Source organism: Amblyomma americanum, chromosome 3 (genome assembly GCF_052857255.1).
Source record: "Amblyomma americanum isolate KBUSLIRL-KWMA chromosome 3, ASM5285725v1, whole genome shotgun sequence".
Lineage (NCBI taxonomy): Eukaryota > Metazoa > Arthropoda > Arachnida > Ixodida > Ixodidae > Amblyomma > Amblyomma americanum.
Genome location: NC_135499.1, coordinates 187461967 through 187479720, shown reverse-complemented (window position 1 = coordinate 187479720; position 17754 = coordinate 187461967). Strand labels below are relative to the sequence as shown.

Here is a 17754-nt window from a genome sequence, read left to right as displayed (position 1 = left end):
AGTTGCTTTAAGAAAATGACGTTGCGGGAATGGGCCCCCAAAATGATTGGCTCACTAAGTTTACGTGCCGCGCACCATATTTCCACAGTATCCAGAACGATTTTCCAGGCTCCGAGGCCCGGTTTTAAAGACCTCAGAGCCTAGCCCACATTTTGCACCATCCAATCAAAACATACTAACATATGATTGGTTAACAAATTGCATGGCACGCGTGCCAGTTTCTACAACGTTCAAAACCCTCTCCCTAAAATACACAACACGAAAAGAACATCAAAGTTGCTTTAAGAAAATGACATTGCGGGAATGGGCCACCAAAGTGATTGGCCCACTAAGTCTACGTGCCACGCCCCATACTTCCACGGTATTACTCAAACTCTCTCCCTTACAAAGTAACAACATAAACACACTAATATACATCAAAAACACATTCTCGTGTCGCAGGCTCCCTGGGAACCCGTGACCCTGGCGGTTCCCAGCGTTAGGGCAATTATCGATTTCACCCGAGCCGCCGGCGTCTCCCAAAATCTGCAAAGCGCCGCCAAGCCTGTCATTGCTGCCTTCGCGGCGGCATTCCTCTTCTCCGGCTACGTTTCGTTAAGCCGGCCCGTTCCCCCAGAGCATGCAACGCCCTTGCGCGTCGGAGTCGCCCCGGCGCCGACTAGTCGCGTCCGCACCCGACCGTACGCTACGCTTAATTACTCCCGGTCAAGCGCGAGCGTCCGGACCCGTCTCGCACGGCGGTTTTAGTCCTTCAAAAAAAAAAACAAAAAAAACCTCTGCCGACCTTTAAACCTAGACGGTCTTCGCTAAGACGGGGAGGCGGGAGGGGTGCGGCCGGCGAACAGCAGCTTTGACAGGGTCGCTGTTCGTGTCTCCGCGCGCAACCGCATCGTCGCCGCCACACGGGGGTCTCGGGTAGTTCCCGGCAAAATGCGCCTTCTCCTTCCCTCTAGCTTTGTCGTGGCCCTGGCTGGTGAACCTCGCCTTACCCGCTTCTTGCCGACCTACCGACGAGGATTAGCGAGGGGAAATCAACAAAAGGACGGATGGTTCCCACAAAGCCTCGGGCATCCACAGATCCCTTACAGGCATATTAACACTGTAGTCAAACCATCGCGATGGCCAGTGTGTGGTGCCTGCCTATGTTGTAGACAGCAAAGGCATTGGCCATTCGGGAACCTTTTTTACGCGCGAGCAGATCTGCAAGATCGGTCCTTGAGAAAAGCTGGCGCCCAATCTAAGTGCCTAAACGCTGCACAGAGTGTACGGTTTTAGAGAGCGCGTCCGGCGCCCAACTTTAGCAGCCGGCAGCCGCAACGGAGTTCCTGCACTCATCACCAGTTTCTTGCTACGGCGCGCAAGTTACGCAGTGGCTGGCACGTGCCCCATTCTTGCTCGCGTACGTGCACAACAGGGGTGCAACTCACGTGCTGCTGCTGTGAGGAAGCTCACCTCCCTCCTCTTGCCGTATCCTTGGCCGCTTCCGGCGCTCACGCGCACCTCGTACCACGAGTGCGGCACCAGGCCATCGATCTGGAACTGAAAGTCGTGCCGCGTGTCGGAATCGTGACAGCAGGATTCCCAACGCGAGCTTGAAAAAGCAGGCAAGGTAAATACGAAGTCTTCGTTTGTATTCTTACAAGAAAAAAATAGCCCTAACAGGACTCATATCGACGAGAGAGGCAAGAAACAGAGCCTACATCGATAGACCAGTCGCATGGTCATCTGCGCAGTCACCGTTGTTCTCATTACCTGTGGTGTCTGCGTGAGGAACACTTGTTCAGTGTTTCTGTGGCCGCAGCCTCCTAGGTCTCGAGCGACGACAGCCACGCGGTACTCCAGGTGGCGCCAGTGACGTCCTCCCGCGGGAGCATCCCACGTGATAAAGGCTTCGGTGGCATTTGTTCTGGCCGCACTCAAGTGCTCCACAGGGCCCGGAACTGCGCTTTCCAGAGTACGAGTGCCTGTCACGTGACCACACTACACAAACCAAATAGAAGAGACGCGATCGCTGCACTACGACAGACACGCGGCAAAGCCATCCTTCACTACCCTTGTGAAGTTTTTTTTCTTTAACATATATATACGCCATTTTAATACTCTGCATCCTTTTAACATATAGCGCTGCGCTGTGCAGATTGTGTGTCGCTGCAAATTCGGTGTTGATGCTCAAACCATGCCACGCAGTTTAAAAACATTCTGAGGGCACTTAAGCCTGCTTACGTGGAGGAATGCGAAAGCATGTATTTTGAGGAAAGGAAATGTTTATGATGAAAGGAAAGGGCGCAGCAGCTCTCACATCTTGACATCTCGGCGGACACCTCAACCGTGCCTTAAAGCATGCAACTGAAGGGGCATATGTCATCGGTCCGAACCCCTGTCGCAAGCTAGCCTCCAACTTGGCTAAAACATGTAAGCTATATGTGTCAACAGCGCGAACTCAAAAGCGGAAGAAGAAGGAGAAGCTAATACCGAGCGCTTCCTTCTTCCTGTTTTGTGTTCGCGCTGCTGATACATGTGGATCGAAACCGACTAGTCTGGCAGATGATTATATACATGTAAGCTGTATGCAAAGAGAAATGCCATGACACCATCGGGAACGCTGTACGACGAACGGTTGCTCAAAATTTTGATGCGAATGTATCGGCAATGCTGCCATTACATTGAGGTCAGCCAGTTATGCTATCGCTGAGATTTCATATACACCTACATGGATTATGGGGTGGGCAGTTGGAGACTTGGCATGAGGTCGCATTGCATCGTTATCATGTGACTATAGGTATAACGAATCGAATATCTCCCCGTTCGATTCGGTGCACGAATCGAATAGTGCAGGTTGGAAATTATTCGAAACGAATCGAATACGTTCTGAAGTTGGTACGGTGTTCGAGTAGCGCAAGTCATTGTTTTCTTCGACGGCTGCTTCAAAACCAGGCTCGCTCCGACACCGCGATCTGCCTGCTCGGGAACAACGAGGATTCGCCCACTCTTGTGGCGCCGTTTATAATGGCAGCAGTGGGAAGCCGGGTCCGACAAACACTGCCGCCTACATGCCTTATATCAGAAGCCGTGGCTCATAACTCTTGCCCGTCTCATCAACTCGGATATTGACATACCTCAATTGTTAGCCTGCAGGGGCAAAAAGATAGTTATAATATGCGCATGACGTGACGGTAGAAAAACTAATATAGTTACTTCGTTTTTCGTGCGCCCAAGCGGACATCGATTGGACGTCTTTCCACAGCTGCACCCTTAACTCCATGATTTATGGCAGCCGCTAACGCCTCCCTGTTTCGCATAAATATTCCTCTTTGCAAAAATATTTGTGCTAGTAGCGAATAATCCTAAAAATATTATATTCGTGTTCGAATCGTTCATTACACAATTCGTATCTTATTCGATTCGGGTTCGAAAATATGGCATTCGCACGCCCCTAGAGAATTATCAGAGTAAAATCAGTTGTTGCAAGCGTCGTCCGGTCTACTACTTCTTCTTGTGAACGCGTCTTTTTCTGCTGTTTTTTTCCCGTAACCACGAGCCATCTGGCCCAACAGGTTACGCTTCTTCAACAAGTACCATTCCTTTGTGTCAACACATTTGCCCACGACATGAAAAAATTGAAAAAAAAAATTGATCATGGGACCTCTATTCTTACCCTTTGTGCTGGCGAATACGGACATACATTTTCGCGTAATAACATGCCTTACGGTAATAAAGCAAAACGGATTCACCCGATCTGATCACGTAAATATGCAGACCGGACAAACGGACCGGAAAAGCCACTCGCAACCTTCGGGCATTAGACGTTAGACGTTTTTAGCATACCGGAGACGTACTACCGGAGACGTATACCTGTTTACCGGACCCCTCTTGCGCATGCGAAGTGGCATTGTTGGGGTGAGGGGGAGCCACTGCGCGTGCGCAGCCGGCATCCGGTAAACCGGTATACGTCTCCGGTATGCTAAATACGTATATTAGAAGTTTTTAGCATACCGGAGACGTACTACCGGAGACGTATACCTGTTTACCGCACCCCGCTTGCGCACGCGCAGTGGCTCCCCCTCACCCCAACAAAAGACGTTTTTAGCATACCGGAGACGTACTACCGGAGACGTATACCGGTTTACCGGACCCCTCTCGCGCATGCGCAGAGGCACTGTTGGGGTGAGGGGGAGCCACTGCGCGTGCGTGAGAGGGGTTCGGTAAACCGGTATATGTCTCCGGTATGGTAAAAACGTTTAATGCCTCTGCGCGTGCGCAGGAGGGGTCCGGTAAACCGGTATACGTCTCCGGTAGTACGTCTCCGGTATGCTAAAAACGTATAATGCCTCTGCGCGTGCGCAGGATGGGTCCGGTATACGTCTCCGGTAGTACGTCTCCGGCATGCTAAAAACGTCTAATGCCTCTACAAGTGCGCAGGAGGGGTCCGGTAAACAGGTATACGTCTCCGGTATGCTAAAAACGTCTATTGCTACAGTGGTCGCACCTCCGCGCGCCGTCTTGGCACTGGCCGAGGCGCTGTACATGCTGCGGCCCACGGAGGTGACGGCGAACACGGCCACGTCGTAGGTGCTGTCGGCGTCCAGGTCGTTGACCACGGTCTGCTCGACGTCGGCGCCCAGGTCCTGGACGCCCCTGGGCTCTCCCTGCGCGCTCAGGTGCACCTCGAAGCCCACCAGCTTGCAGCCCAGCACCTTCGGGTCGGGCTTCTGCAAACGGAGGACCAAACCGCGTCGTCGAGGCGAAACGAAACTCGCGCATACCTTTGAGAAGAGACAACAGATGCACTCGCTTGCAGCTTACCTATACCGCTCACGTCAAGTTATGGCAGGACAACGCACAGGGAGTGCAAGCGTGAAAAGGGTTTGAACGATGGCTGCAATAAATATATGCACCTAATTCTCACTGTTCGAAGTGCACACTGCACAATCGAATCTCTAGCAACGCGCCCTAGATGAAAATATGGTTTGGTTTAGTTTAGGGGGGTTTAACGTGCCAAACCGACTCAGGCTATAAGAGACGCCGTAGTGAAGGGCTCCGGAAATTTCGACCACCTGGGGTTCTTTAACGTGCACTGACCTCGCACAGCACACGGGCCTCTAGAATTTCGCCTCCATCGAAATTCGATGAAAATAAATGAAATTTATTCACTCTAGTTTCGTTCCATAAACTTACGACGCTGGGTGCACTTTAGAGAACACACTGGTTGACGTGGTATGCGGGACTTAAAAGTGCCGAAGAGACACGTCGGCTGTGAGGGACGGCGTATAGTGCGGTGCTCCCGATTGATTTAGACCAACCGGAGTTCTTTAACGTGCACTGATATAACGTTGTGCATTTCGCCCACATCGCAATGAGGCCGCTGCTGCTGGGATTTGGTCCCGCGAACTCGGGATCAGCACACCGAGGCGAGCACACACAACTCTGCCATTTCATTGTAGCGCATTTCAAAGGGCACGTCACCTCCCACTGAATGGAGAGACGGCGGTCCGAGAGAGCCTTGGCCACCACGTTCCTGGGCACCGCCTCGGGACTGTCCTCTGGAACAGGACGTGTCAGGCAGCAGCGTCATGAGGTGCTGGGATGGTAGACGCCTCATCGATCTTGTGCCTCCCCATCTTGTGAAACACGCTAACTCGAAGAAATCCAAGAATGGGAACATGTAATGTGAGGAACGAAGAATGAATGGCGCTTTGAGTTGCTTGAGGCGTCAGGCTGGCATCACGATCCATGGCTGAGATGTGCCCAACAATTCTGGACAAACGCATTTTTGAACGGGAAAGAGTTTATGAACGCAATTTTTCTTACATTGTAAGATTTCATTATAACAATCAATATATTCACAGCTCTCCCGTCGACAGGCTTGTAAATTGTCTTGTCATTAACGTTTTTGCTACCGTCAAAAGCATTCGCCATTGTTTTTCAATGGCAGTCTCAACTGCTCGTTGCTAGTGATGGAAACAAATTTATAAGAAAGATTTTGCTACACATCGGAAGAATGGACCATTAGCTTCAATATTTCCATAAGAGCACCTTATAATTTTTCATTTTTCAAAATTTTTGCCCAGGAAAGTTGGACATGATTCATGAAGAAAAACATATTACTGTAAACGTCCAGAACAAAGAAAAATTAAAATATGCTGTTCGAACTCGACATTTCATGTCACCGTTAAGAACCTAAACTGTTACGAAGTTTTCTTTGTGACTGAAAACAATATTTATATTTGCATCACCGGGAGAGAATGCTGTTCTGATCAGTGTGGCTGTCACAAAAGCATTTACACTCGCTCCGACTGGAAGACAGCTTCACCATACAACACTCCTCTGGCATCAAGGGTACGACCACGGAAGGCAACCAATTAAGCGACAAGAAGAATGAGAGGGCCAGACCCTTGCAGTGCGTGCGCGCGGACACCGGTGGGCCCCAGGCGGTCAGCTTTCCCCTGCGCAGCTGCACAGCGAACTCGTACTCTGTGTCCGGCTCCAACGGAGACACGCTTTGGCGGACGGCCGTCTGCCACGCACCCACCGTCGTCCAGTCACTGCCGGACGCCTTGGCGCGCACGTGCAACTGAACAAGCGAGCGAAAAAATACATGTACCAGTGCACTGATATGCACATGATATCTTGCATCTTTTGGAAGGTGGTTTGGTTTATGGTGGTCTCGATGTTTACTCCGTCAACGCGTTCGCTAAGGAACAGATGGGGGAACCTTCATTAACAGGCTACGACCGGGTGCGTACGGTTCGGTGAAAAATTGAGACTCAAGACCATAAGAGAGTCCTCGCAGAAGACATTTAATGCGGCTTTCAACATAGTTGTTTTGATGCCTTCTGCGAGGCCTCTCCTACAGTCTTGAATGATGGCGTTGATATTCAAACTCCTGGAGGTCCGTGTTGCTCGCTCCTTGTGCTTGCATTCGTACAAAGTTAACGTTATTACTTGCTTCACTCTGAACCACTCACCTTTGGCGCGGAGTACAGCTACGTTAAACGTTCCGAAATTTGGATGGTGAATTTTCTTGCGTGAGCACATCTTTAATGTAGCCAGCAAGCGGAGGCTCAACTCTTTCGTCTAGACTCGCAGAATGGTGAATCCCTGCTTTTATTTCTTACCGCGACTAAGTTAGCAGCAGGCAATCTATATACGTGGAAAGCAGGAGCACTGCAAGCGCTAATTTCACTGGTCCTGCATACATAAGAGCGTGAAGGGACATAAAATAAAAACATTTGAAGAAGTGAGCAAAATGACAAAGTTTCATAAGCCACCTTATCTGTCCGTTTTTAGCGAGTTCAAGACAAATGTGTGTGTGAATGTGTGAGATAGCGGGAGGGGGGGGGGGGGTAATGCGCTTTACAGAAAACCTAAGCTGCTTACTGACTGCAATTTCAAGACGCCACTATCACTTTGTGGGACATTTCTATAGAGCTGTTGCAAAGAGCACCTGATACTCGATCTGGTTGTTCTGTCCACCGCGCTTCTTCGTAGGTGAGTTAGAAGGCTCCCACGATACGACCGCTGAGTCGGCGGACATCTTCACTTGCGGCGGAGAGGTCAGCTCAGGGGGGCCTTCAGTGGACCGGAGAGAGAGAGAGAGAGAAAAGGTGTAATCGGTATGTAAAGTTGGCTGCGTGGAAACGGTTACTGTCCATCTGCATCTGCTCAAGTTAAATGAATCTCCCACTCGAACTTCGACATTAGTGCGGTATTTCTTGAGCGAGTCGTGAACAGCCATACAATACTCATTTTGTCTGAATTTTCTTTCCCTTCCAATGCATTTTTTTTCTGCCCCTTAGTGCACTCGTCCCGTCGCATTTGTGATTTAGTAATTTCCGTGGGCTTCACCGTGTTCTTTTACTGGTAAATCGCAGACGGAATTCAGCATTGTCGTCTTTAGTCTCTGCAAGCCACATTTTCCCGACATCTTCAGCAACACTTCAGGAGACAGCAGAAGCTAGAGGACTCACGTGGAGTCGGTTTCAAGCAATACTGTCCACATCATTGATTTCTTTCCAGTCCTAAATTCGGAATCCGCATCACGGTGGCAACGCAGTTCAGAGAGGGCGGGATTCATAGCACGCACCGAGAACCGTCACGTGCAGCGTTCCCACGTCTAAGCCGTGCTCGTTTGTGACCGTGCAGTGGAACTTGTGGCTTCCGGTTTCCATGCCCCTCGGAAGCACCGCCGAAGCCCGGTAGATGCCGCCACCTTCCTCTTTCATCGTCACGTTGCTCAGGATGCGCCGAGTTTCCCTGCGCGCACCGGAGACAGCGCTGGTCAACGCGCGCTGCATGTGAACGATGCAGACGAGAGTTTTATGTGCATCTCCTGCGGCCGGTTGCGGAAGCTGGCAGTGGGTGATCGCTGCCTGTTCTTTCTACTGACGTCAGCCACTGGCGCTTACCTGCACCCGCTAAGAACTGTGTTTTACTCGAATAGGCGGTACCGGCTCCTTCATAACTCCGAATTTCGTGCCAATTGGCATGCTATTCATGCATGCCGCTCATACATGCTATGCATAGGAACACTGCTACAATCCCGTTAATGCTCTTAGCTGGGCGAGTTTGCAGTGGCTTCCTAAATTATCCATCTTTTCTAACGGACTTGCATACATTACACACATACGCACACACTACGCGTAGCAAGACAGGGCACTCGCCAGACTTCAACTAAAGTTTTGCTCGCACTCACATACGTATATACATTTCATTGTGCACTCGGCATACGTGGCATGCGCCTGGTGCAGGTATCCACGTATTTCTTTGCCAACATTACAGACGGGGTGTTAACACACAGGTCGGGGTACATGTGTGTCAGCACCCATCCATAATATTGTCAATGGAAGAGGTAGATTATCTGCACCAAGCGCATACCACGTATGCCGAGTGCAGACTGCGACGTATATATGTCATGTCAGTGGAAGGAAAACTTTAGTTGAAGTCTATAGCGAGTGTCCTGTCTTGTCTTGTTATGTGTAGTAGTAGTGCGTGCGTGCGTGCGTGCGTGCGTGCGTGCGTGCGTGCGTATGTGTGCGATGTCTCCAAGTTCGTAAGAAAAGATGAATAGTTTGAGATGCTACAATCCAGTGGCGGCAAAAAACAAGGAAGGACAAAGTAAATGCAGGTCACACTGACTGGTTGCTGAGCTCGATGACAGGCTTGGGGCTGGCTTCGACAACGCACTCCAGCGTTCCCGGTTGTCCCTGGTCGATTTCAAGCTCCTCCGAAGGCAGCACCTCGGGCACCACTGAAACGGCAGTGGCGCAGCGCACATGACTACACCACACGTAACGCGCGCACCGAATGCATCCGATTCCTTGAGCAGAGCAAGAAGTTTAATATGTTCCTCCCAGTGCAGCTACTGTTTGACGTGCTCGCGTTGCACGCATGGTCATCGAAGCGTTTGTAATGGCAGCCTTGCTTGTGAAATAAAAGTGACCAAGTTATGGTGCACATGCCTGTTGGAAGAGCTAAACAACAGCAATAGGCACGCACTGAGGCACAGAGTATTTTACACATGTGTACCTTCTGTAGTACATTGGTATGCAGCTGACATAATGAAGCGAAGAATGGGAAAGGGGGTATTCAGCAAGGTCAGCCGCCCCCTGGACGCGCGCCTGACGCTCTGAGGAACTAGTATGCCCAGGCCTTAATAAAGACAATTTGTTTTCCGGCGCAAAATACTAGCGGTTGATTTTTTGCAATTGAGCGAGCAAAATTTAGTAGAAAGTGTCTTAATTGATGAAAATGGCAACATCGAAATTACACGACTGTCAAGCAAACATCAGAAGTATGCAGGAAATGATTTCAATTTCGAAGGCGCACATTACGGTTGAAATTGCGATAAAATAATTATGTTATTAATGGGTGCAAAAACTATCTGCACAAAAATGGCGGGCAATATGCTTCCCTTTTGCACAAAATATTATTTACTGGATTGGCTAAACGGCATAAAAGCCAGCTTATTTCTGAAATGAGGGGTGCAAATTTCACCTGCACCAAGGAAATCACTGCTGGGTGCAGTCCACTCTCAGGAAAAGCTGCTTGATTTCATTAGATCAGCCCACCTTTTTTCATTTATTTAAGCGTCTTACTCGTCTCTCATTTCATAACCTTTATGCCTTGAGGAATAAGCATCGTTTGAAAAAAGAAAAGAAAAAAAAGCTGCGAATTCGCTTACAACACAAATGTGCACATAGCGTGTCAGAGGGCTAAAGTGAGATTCAGAGAGCTGTTCGCAACTAGTTCCCCTGCGACAGCAACACGGTCAGTAGAAGCATTCAGGAACGCTATAAATGCAGCTACGAGGGTTGGCCACTCTCAGAATGACTCACGTTCATCGCACGAGTGTCCCCTGTGTCGTCCGGTGCACTGGCAACTGCCGTTGATGTGGTGGCAGGTCTCCCCGTGCAGGCAGGAGCAGGCCTCCGAGCAGTTCTCGCCGTACTTTCCCGCCTTGCACTCTGCATGAGGTGTACCGGTTGTGCAACTTTTATTTTATTATTTCCGTACCATGGTACGGAAAATAATCCCCGCCACCCGTGCCAAGTGATCTGTTCTTCCGCACTGGACTGCTGGCAAGGTCTCGCACGCTTGGAGACAAATTTGTGCCTTGCCTTGAGGTATCTTGCACTTGGGAACGTTACATTAGCAGCATGGAGTGACTGGTATTTTACAACGATCAGAATGATCACAGAAACAGAGTTAATCGCACCATGAGTTGTTTTTTGTGGAACGATCGCCAGCTTATTGCTGAGGCCCGTGGCTGTCACCGGGACGTGCAGCAGGCCGGCGCCACAGATCTTCTATAGTGCCCTGAGGCAGCGACAAGGAAAGCCTTCCCCACTCTGTGGAGCTACCAAGCCCGAAGAGTGCCTCACCACAGCCTCACTGCACTATAGGTAACTGCCCTTGACCTGCACATCATGAACGCGATTCCTACCCAGCCAGTGCAACGCTGGTCGAACAATCCAAGGAGCTCTTGCGAAGCTTCTGCTGATGCATCCATTATATGGAGTGTACAGCAGGAGTTCACCATCGTCATAAATTAGACTGCCCCGACACACAAAACATAATGAACAAGGGCCTCATTCCGCTAGCCAGCGTTTAGACAAGAGGACTTGCGTTATTCTGTGCATGGCAGTGGACTCACTCTCTTGACAGCTGAGGCCCTGGTAGCCGGGCTCGCAGGAGCTGCACGTTCCGGACACCGGGTCGCAGGCGCCACTGTCCTCGGCACAGTGGCACTCGTACGCGCAGTCCGGGCCGAAGGTGTCTGTAGAGCACGCTGGAAAGGAACGACAGGATAAGCCCTCTTTGTCAAACTGGCCTTGGGTAAGCGCTTTCGGAGAGGGCTGCTTAAGCCCTTATGGTTTATGCAGCCTGAAGCTGCGTGAACACGGCCGGAGTCCACAGTGGGTACGCCAGCGCTCCGTCTACGACTAATGGTAACCTCTTAATGCGAGAACGAAGTACTCGATGGCTAGGTATAGACAGCATTTTTTCTAATCAAATGACGTGCCGTTTATGGCCAGTTTATGAAGTACGGAACAGCGGTAGGTGCAACGATTTTCTGAGGCGCCATTTTCTGAGTGCAGCCCTTGAGCGCCTGTTGGTGAGTCGGCGTCCCACGCAGTCGGCCTCGGCGTAAGCGGCAGAGCGAGCGAGCAGCACAGCGCAGGATGAAACAGAGCGAAGCATAGGACAAGAAATGTGGATTAGCTCAGCTTATCCAGGATATACAAAGCGAAAGCTGTCGGCGTTCATTGTGTATACATTGGCGTTGGCGTTGGCAACGTTCTAGACTCCGATGATTTTGAGGAAAGGAAGGGAGCATAACTAGCTCTCTAGATCAGTGGACGCCTCAATCGCGCTTTGAGGTGCGTGGCGGGGGTGAGAGAGAGATAAAGGCTGCATGCATTAGCGCTGACAACGTTGTGGCAGACACGCGGTACTGCAGCAGTAGGTCGCAGCGTTCATTTAGTGACCAAGCTCTCGCGATCCAGGGTGGCAGGATGGGCGTGCTGCCTATCTAGTGTGCGGAACGCACTCAACGTTACAGGTGCTACAGATCACGTGGTGAGGCAGCAGCCGCTCCGCGGCTGTGGAGCCCCGGCGCAGCGACGGCGAAGACTCGGCTCGGCGGCGCAGCGAAGTCACATGATGCGCTGCTATGGCAGCGGCGCAGCAAGGACGTTCAAGGTCAAGCTGCAGCCCCTGGCGGAATCGACACCGCTAATCCAGTAAAGCTCGGCGAAAAAAAAAACGGCAAAAAATTGATGAGGGACAAAGAGGAGGAATACACACAACTACGACTGGCTTAATTGTTTACATTCTTTTTAGGCTGCCCCACCATACTTTTTGTACGTTATACCTAAGCCTGTTATACGTAGTGGCACAGGCAGGGGCTTAATTGTTTGCTTCTATTTAGGCTGCCCCACCATACTTTTTGTCCGTTATACCTAGTGACACGGGCTGGGGCATTTTATTTTTAAATCTTTTTTCTTGCCCCACCATAATTTTTGTCGTAGTTGTGTCCAGTTCACTTCTTACACCGTGGTCCAGTCGTAACTGTGTGTATTCCCACTCTTGTCCCTCGTATGTTTTTCAGTGTTTTTTTTTTCGCCCAACTGTGCACCAACTGGCCCAGATCTCAACTCTTTGCCAGTAAAACTTTCGCTTTAAACGTAGGGCCATAGCGAAGAGAGCCTGAGGAGGATAGCGGAGGAGGAGAGTTCGGTGGCAGGCAGAAGTCAAAATCTTCTTCATTTTTTATGTTTGTAAAGAACTTCCACTGTTGGTTTTTTTGTTTCTCTTGTTGGTCGACTATCAGATAAGAGTTATTCTAGTTTACTGCTATTTTTGTGCGACATATATACTATATTGTGATAATTTATTTTCTACTTGGCACGGTATTTATGTGTTATCTAAATATCCGTAAACAAGATGTATTGTTTTTCCTTTGTTTTGTTGATCGCACATCAGGCGATGCTTATTGCAGTTAATTGCTAATTTTGTGAAATCTATTTTTATGAATGCAAAAGCGTACAAATTTAACACTTACTTGTTACTAGTGCCTGAATATGTTGTTTTGTGCACTTATTGCATTGGCCCAGACTAGGAACTTGCTAAGGGCTCAGATGCTTTTGTCACCCAGTTTTATTTGTACATGTTAAAAACTAAATAAATTGAAAATTGAAAAACAGAAATGTGTGTTTAGGGCTTAAACGTCGTCTCATCTGTTAGAATAGATAAGACACATTCTCTCCTTGGTGTGAGGCCCTGCGGGAAGCTTCTGCTTACGCTCGATGTGGGCCTACCTTGCTGGCAGCGTTCCCCGGTCCAGCCAGCGGCGCAGCCGTCATGGCAGGTGCCGTCCGGCTTGCAGTTCTGGTTGCCGTTCCAGCAGTGGCACGTCAGAGAGCAGTCCTCGCCGAACATCCCGGACAGGCACTCTGCAGACACGCACCAAGCCGCAGACATAGAAGCGAAAGAACTCCTCAGCCAAAAAGGCCATTGCATTGGAGGAAGTGGTGCTCGGAAAAGCAACCGCGTAGGTGCATGACTTGCAGGCAGCCTCAAGAAGTGCATCGAGGGAAGCCTGTGCTGTTTTAACGGGGGAAAATTGGGGAACTGGGGAGGGTTTGTCCCGTGTCTGCAAAGGGGACAGGCAATCTAGTAAGCTGAAGTGACTTGTGAGGCCAGGAAAAGGGGGCAAGGATGAGTTTGGCCCCCAGCGTGTGATTGGTCGGTCTAGAGCGCATTCGGGTTGCCTAGACGGTGAGGGGCCCAGGAGCGTAAAGCGCCAGTTTTGGTCGGAGTGTGTCGGATGAATTGAACAGCAAGTATTAGTACAGAATATTGGTTCATAGATATTGTCGCAGTTGATACGAAAAATAAAAATAAAACAGCCAAGTCTGCGACACTACGAGGGCTGCTCGTCTCTCACCCGAGCACGTAGGCCTGGAGAAGCCCGGCTTGCAGGAGCCCGGGCACTCGCCCGAAGACGGATCGCATGCTTCATCGTCCGCGCAGTGACATCGCCGCGAGCACTGCCTGCCGAACCAGCCCGCAGGGCAGCCGGGCTTCAGCGTCGGTTGCGTCTTGGTCGACGTCGTCGGGCTGTCTCCTGCGCATGGGAATAGCGTTGCGCCGTGAACCGCTTGCAGCTCCTGCTCGCCACAGCAAAAAACGTCGTGGTTGGCAACACGGCCACAGTTGCCACCTTGATTATAGGATACTGGCATTTCCTAACCGTTTTTATCCCCTGCCCGATTGATCAGCTGGCTCTTTTTTTTTTCCACCAAAAGCCAAAGCTTTCAGGCACCCACCTGGCATGTGGCACGACTCTCCCGTCCAGCCGGCAGAGCAGCCGGCAGAGCAGCGTCCCGTGATGGAGTCGCACTTCCCCGGCGGGGAGCAGTGGCACCGCTGCAGGCAGTCGGCCCCGTAGTAACCTGGCTCGCATTCTGAGCGAGCACAGATGAATAAAGAACTTGTGAGCACTCCATTTTATACCTTTATTACCTTTCATTTATTTGCTTGTTTTTATAGTTCTTATAGGCACCACACTCCCGCCAGGCACTCCGCCGTCGGTTCTTCGTGGCCAGTTTTGTGTCCCGAAGGGGATAGCCCCCCTTAGGAATACATGTAAAAATTTTTTACTTCAAAGGAGTTTTATGATTTCACAGTGCGCCTACGATGTCGTCTCTTCGTGCTGGAAAGCCGAGCACAACGGAGAACACATTGTGAAAGTCTCAAACGTCATTCCAAAGGCAATTGCATTATTAAAACACAGGGACACGAGCTCGCGTGTGTCAACCTCGGCTGGGGGTTCCGGGGGGAGAGGAGGTGGGGGGAGTGCGACCCAAGGAAACACACATAAACAAAATTTTCCGCGCAATTTTTTCGTTTCGCAGTTCGCTTATGGAGTAAACCACGTTGTAGGGCTTGTTGGTGCATTGAATTAAGAAATTTAAACCAGCCAAAAGGACACACACAGGAAAACTGAGGAGAAGAACATAGGAAAGAGGCTGGCATCGTAACTCATTTCATCGTAAGATGCTGGTCGAGAAGAGCAACCTGGGTCGCACCTTAACCCAAGCAAACCAAATCCCTCCTATGGAAGCACCTGCCATACAAGAGCAGTGGCGTATCTTCACTTGACCACTGCACTACTGCGCCAAGAAGAGTAGAAAGACTCCCAGGGATATATGAATGGAAAGAATGACCAATTCCGCATATATGGGCATTAACCCATTATCACTATTCCAAAAACTCCCATCCGGGAAAACTGGATCTCAACACCAGAACCGGAGAGAAAACCGAACTGCTGGAGCAGCTGATTCGCATTTGGCCTAACTACTCAAATCGACCCTCATTTTTTGCTATAGCCTATTGTACTTCCACAATGCTTAGGCGCTCAAGCAACTGCGGCGTTCCGCTGCTGAGCACGAGTTCGCAGATTCAAATTTAGCCAAAACGGAGGCACTTCGTTGAGGGCAGAAACCACCAGTCTACCGAGGTTAATTATCTTTCTTTATTAAACAACCATGTCGTACACAATAATGACAGAAGCCCGTAGCAACAGCTGCCCACTGTCAGCTTCACAAAGCCCTGGACCGCCTACATTTCGTAGGCACGGCTTTACCCCTTTTCGGGGATGAGAGAGATGTTCTCCATTCGGGAGGGAGTGGACACCGATCCCTGACATGATTTATGTATTGTAGCAAATGGAGCTAGGCCGAGCCCGAACGGTTTGCCTACAGCTTCAATGCTTTGCGATCCCGACCCGGTGCCGTACTTCGGCGCATTTTAGACAGGGATGCCTCAAGTTCATGCAACGCAAAAGGGGCATCTAAACTTGATTTGGCTTGCCGGAGTACGCGTACTCGGGCCCAACCGGGTCACCTGTGCGACAGAGATACCTGTCGCACAAAGTGTCCGTACCCGTGGAGAGCCCGCCGGAGCTGTTTCTGCGTCTCCCCTCTCGCTTGAGCAGGGTCGATGAGGCTGCGAAAGAGACGCCAAGTCCCCTTCGAAGCCATCTGACGCGCGGCAGAGTTGTAGCGTTCTATAAATTTGGAGTCTGTGAGCTGTGCGGCATATGCCGCAGCCTGCTCTGTAAGTGGTGCAATGCGAGCTCTAAGGTTGCGATTCGTCTTTTGCTTCTGCCACCGTCTTCTCAAGCTCCGACGCGCCTCCCCCAGATGCAGGAGGTGACTGTCCATTGCGGGGATCTTGCCGGTGGTGTGGAATGTTTGCGTGTGTTGTTTCCGTATGTTGTTGACTTGTGTTGCCCACTCCACATAGCCGTCGGAGAATAGTACGGGGGGGGGGGGATGTCATGAGTTCGAAATGTCTGTCAATTGGTCAATTTGGCCTGTTCCCTGTTTTTGCGGGCTGCCTTCACCAAAAGCGTGGTGCAGTCACCGCCTCTTGGACCGGTTACATGTCAAACATGACAACCATACGATACAACAAGTTCGGGTGCCCGAACTGCGGAGACGAGCCCTCCACGTTCGACCCCTTCCGACTAAGATGGACAAGGAGGACCATAATGGCCGGCGCGAGGCGCGGGTGAATGCCCTGCACCGCCACTATGGCTCGAAGAAACACGTCTTATACGTCGACATTGCAGGCCCCTACCACCACTCCAGGGGGGAATGGTACATGGCTGCAGTCATACACGAGACAAAACAGGTGGACGGCTTCTCGTTCAGAGCGCCCAGCTCAACTCATGCGGAGGAGGTAGCGATCGCCCTCGCAACCTCCTATCCCGACTCTAAATTCATCTTCACAGACTCTCGCGGAGCCTGTCGTAACTTTGAGCTCGGTTGGATCCCTCCACTTCTCAGCAAATTCTTCACCAAAGTACTCGCGACTGCGATCCAACTCATCGTTCAATCATATGAGTCCCCGGCCACCAAGGCATGCCAGGTAACGAAGCCGCCCATGAGCCAGCCTGCGCACTCACTTACCGGGCACCAGGCGTTCCTTGGGAAGACCTAAACCCAGATCACAGCCCTCTTCTTTCTCTTAAAGATATTACTGAGCACTATCATGCCGAACATCGGCGCTAGCCGCACCGCGGCTCGGCTTCTGCGCTTCTGGCACCCCACCCATCCCGTAATCCTTATTTGGACCCCCGCACACGCAGGCCGCCCGGATAACGAGGAGGTCCACTCCCTCGCCCGAGGTCTCACTTTCCGGGCTGGAGTTGGACCTCCTCCACCATCCCAAGAGCGTCTGCTTACGTTCAAAGATATTCTTACCTACTACCGAGATACCCGGCGCGTTTACGCACCGCCGACTCCCTCCCAAACTTTAACCCAGTCCTCCCACTGGCGCCGACTCCGGACCCGAACTGCTCCCTACCCTATTCTCCTTCATGCCCGCTACCCCGATCCATTCCGGCTCTCTTCCTGTAAGCTCTGCGGGAAACCGGGAGACTTTGTTCACGTCCTACTCACATATCCTACCTTTCCACACCCTCCATCCCCAACCACGGCGGAGTCATACTGGGAGACTCCTGGCCAGCTCCGCTGCTGCTGACCAGCGCCGGATAATTACCGACGCCCTGAAGCGGATAGCCTTCCAAGGGCTGTCCTTTGCCCTGTAAGGGCAGCCACCTAAGGGTTGCCTCGTGGCAAGGGTTGCCTCGTGGGGTTTGCCCCCCTCTGTATTGCTTGGCAATACATGTTTCCACCATCACCGGTTCCTATGAAGGGACTGGGTAAAGCTGGCGAACGAACT

At 51.0% G+C, this 17754-nt stretch overlaps 1 protein-coding gene across 1 annotated transcript in view; it reads right to left on the bottom strand.

Moving 5' to 3' along the window:
• Positions 1 to 17754, bottom strand: part of LOC144125646 (uncharacterized) — a 47455-nt gene that overhangs the window by 10662 nt on the left and 19039 nt on the right. Inside the window, exons 6-18 of the mRNA XM_077659221.1 lie at positions 14331 to 14468; positions 13949 to 14128; positions 13320 to 13454; positions 11153 to 11287; positions 10335 to 10463; positions 9136 to 9247; positions 8084 to 8253; positions 7445 to 7569; positions 6391 to 6571; positions 5464 to 5540; positions 4487 to 4709; positions 1753 to 1940; positions 1428 to 1539 (exon numbers count right to left, since the gene is read on the bottom strand). Coding sequence (XP_077515347.1) covers positions 1428 to 1539; positions 1753 to 1940; positions 4487 to 4709; positions 5464 to 5540; positions 6391 to 6571; positions 7445 to 7569; positions 8084 to 8253; positions 9136 to 9247; positions 10335 to 10463; positions 11153 to 11287; positions 13320 to 13454; positions 13949 to 14128; positions 14331 to 14468 — 1905 coding nt within the window. The remainder of the gene's footprint in view (positions 1 to 1427; positions 1540 to 1752; positions 1941 to 4486; positions 4710 to 5463; positions 5541 to 6390; positions 6572 to 7444; positions 7570 to 8083; positions 8254 to 9135; positions 9248 to 10334; positions 10464 to 11152; positions 11288 to 13319; positions 13455 to 13948; positions 14129 to 14330; positions 14469 to 17754) is intronic.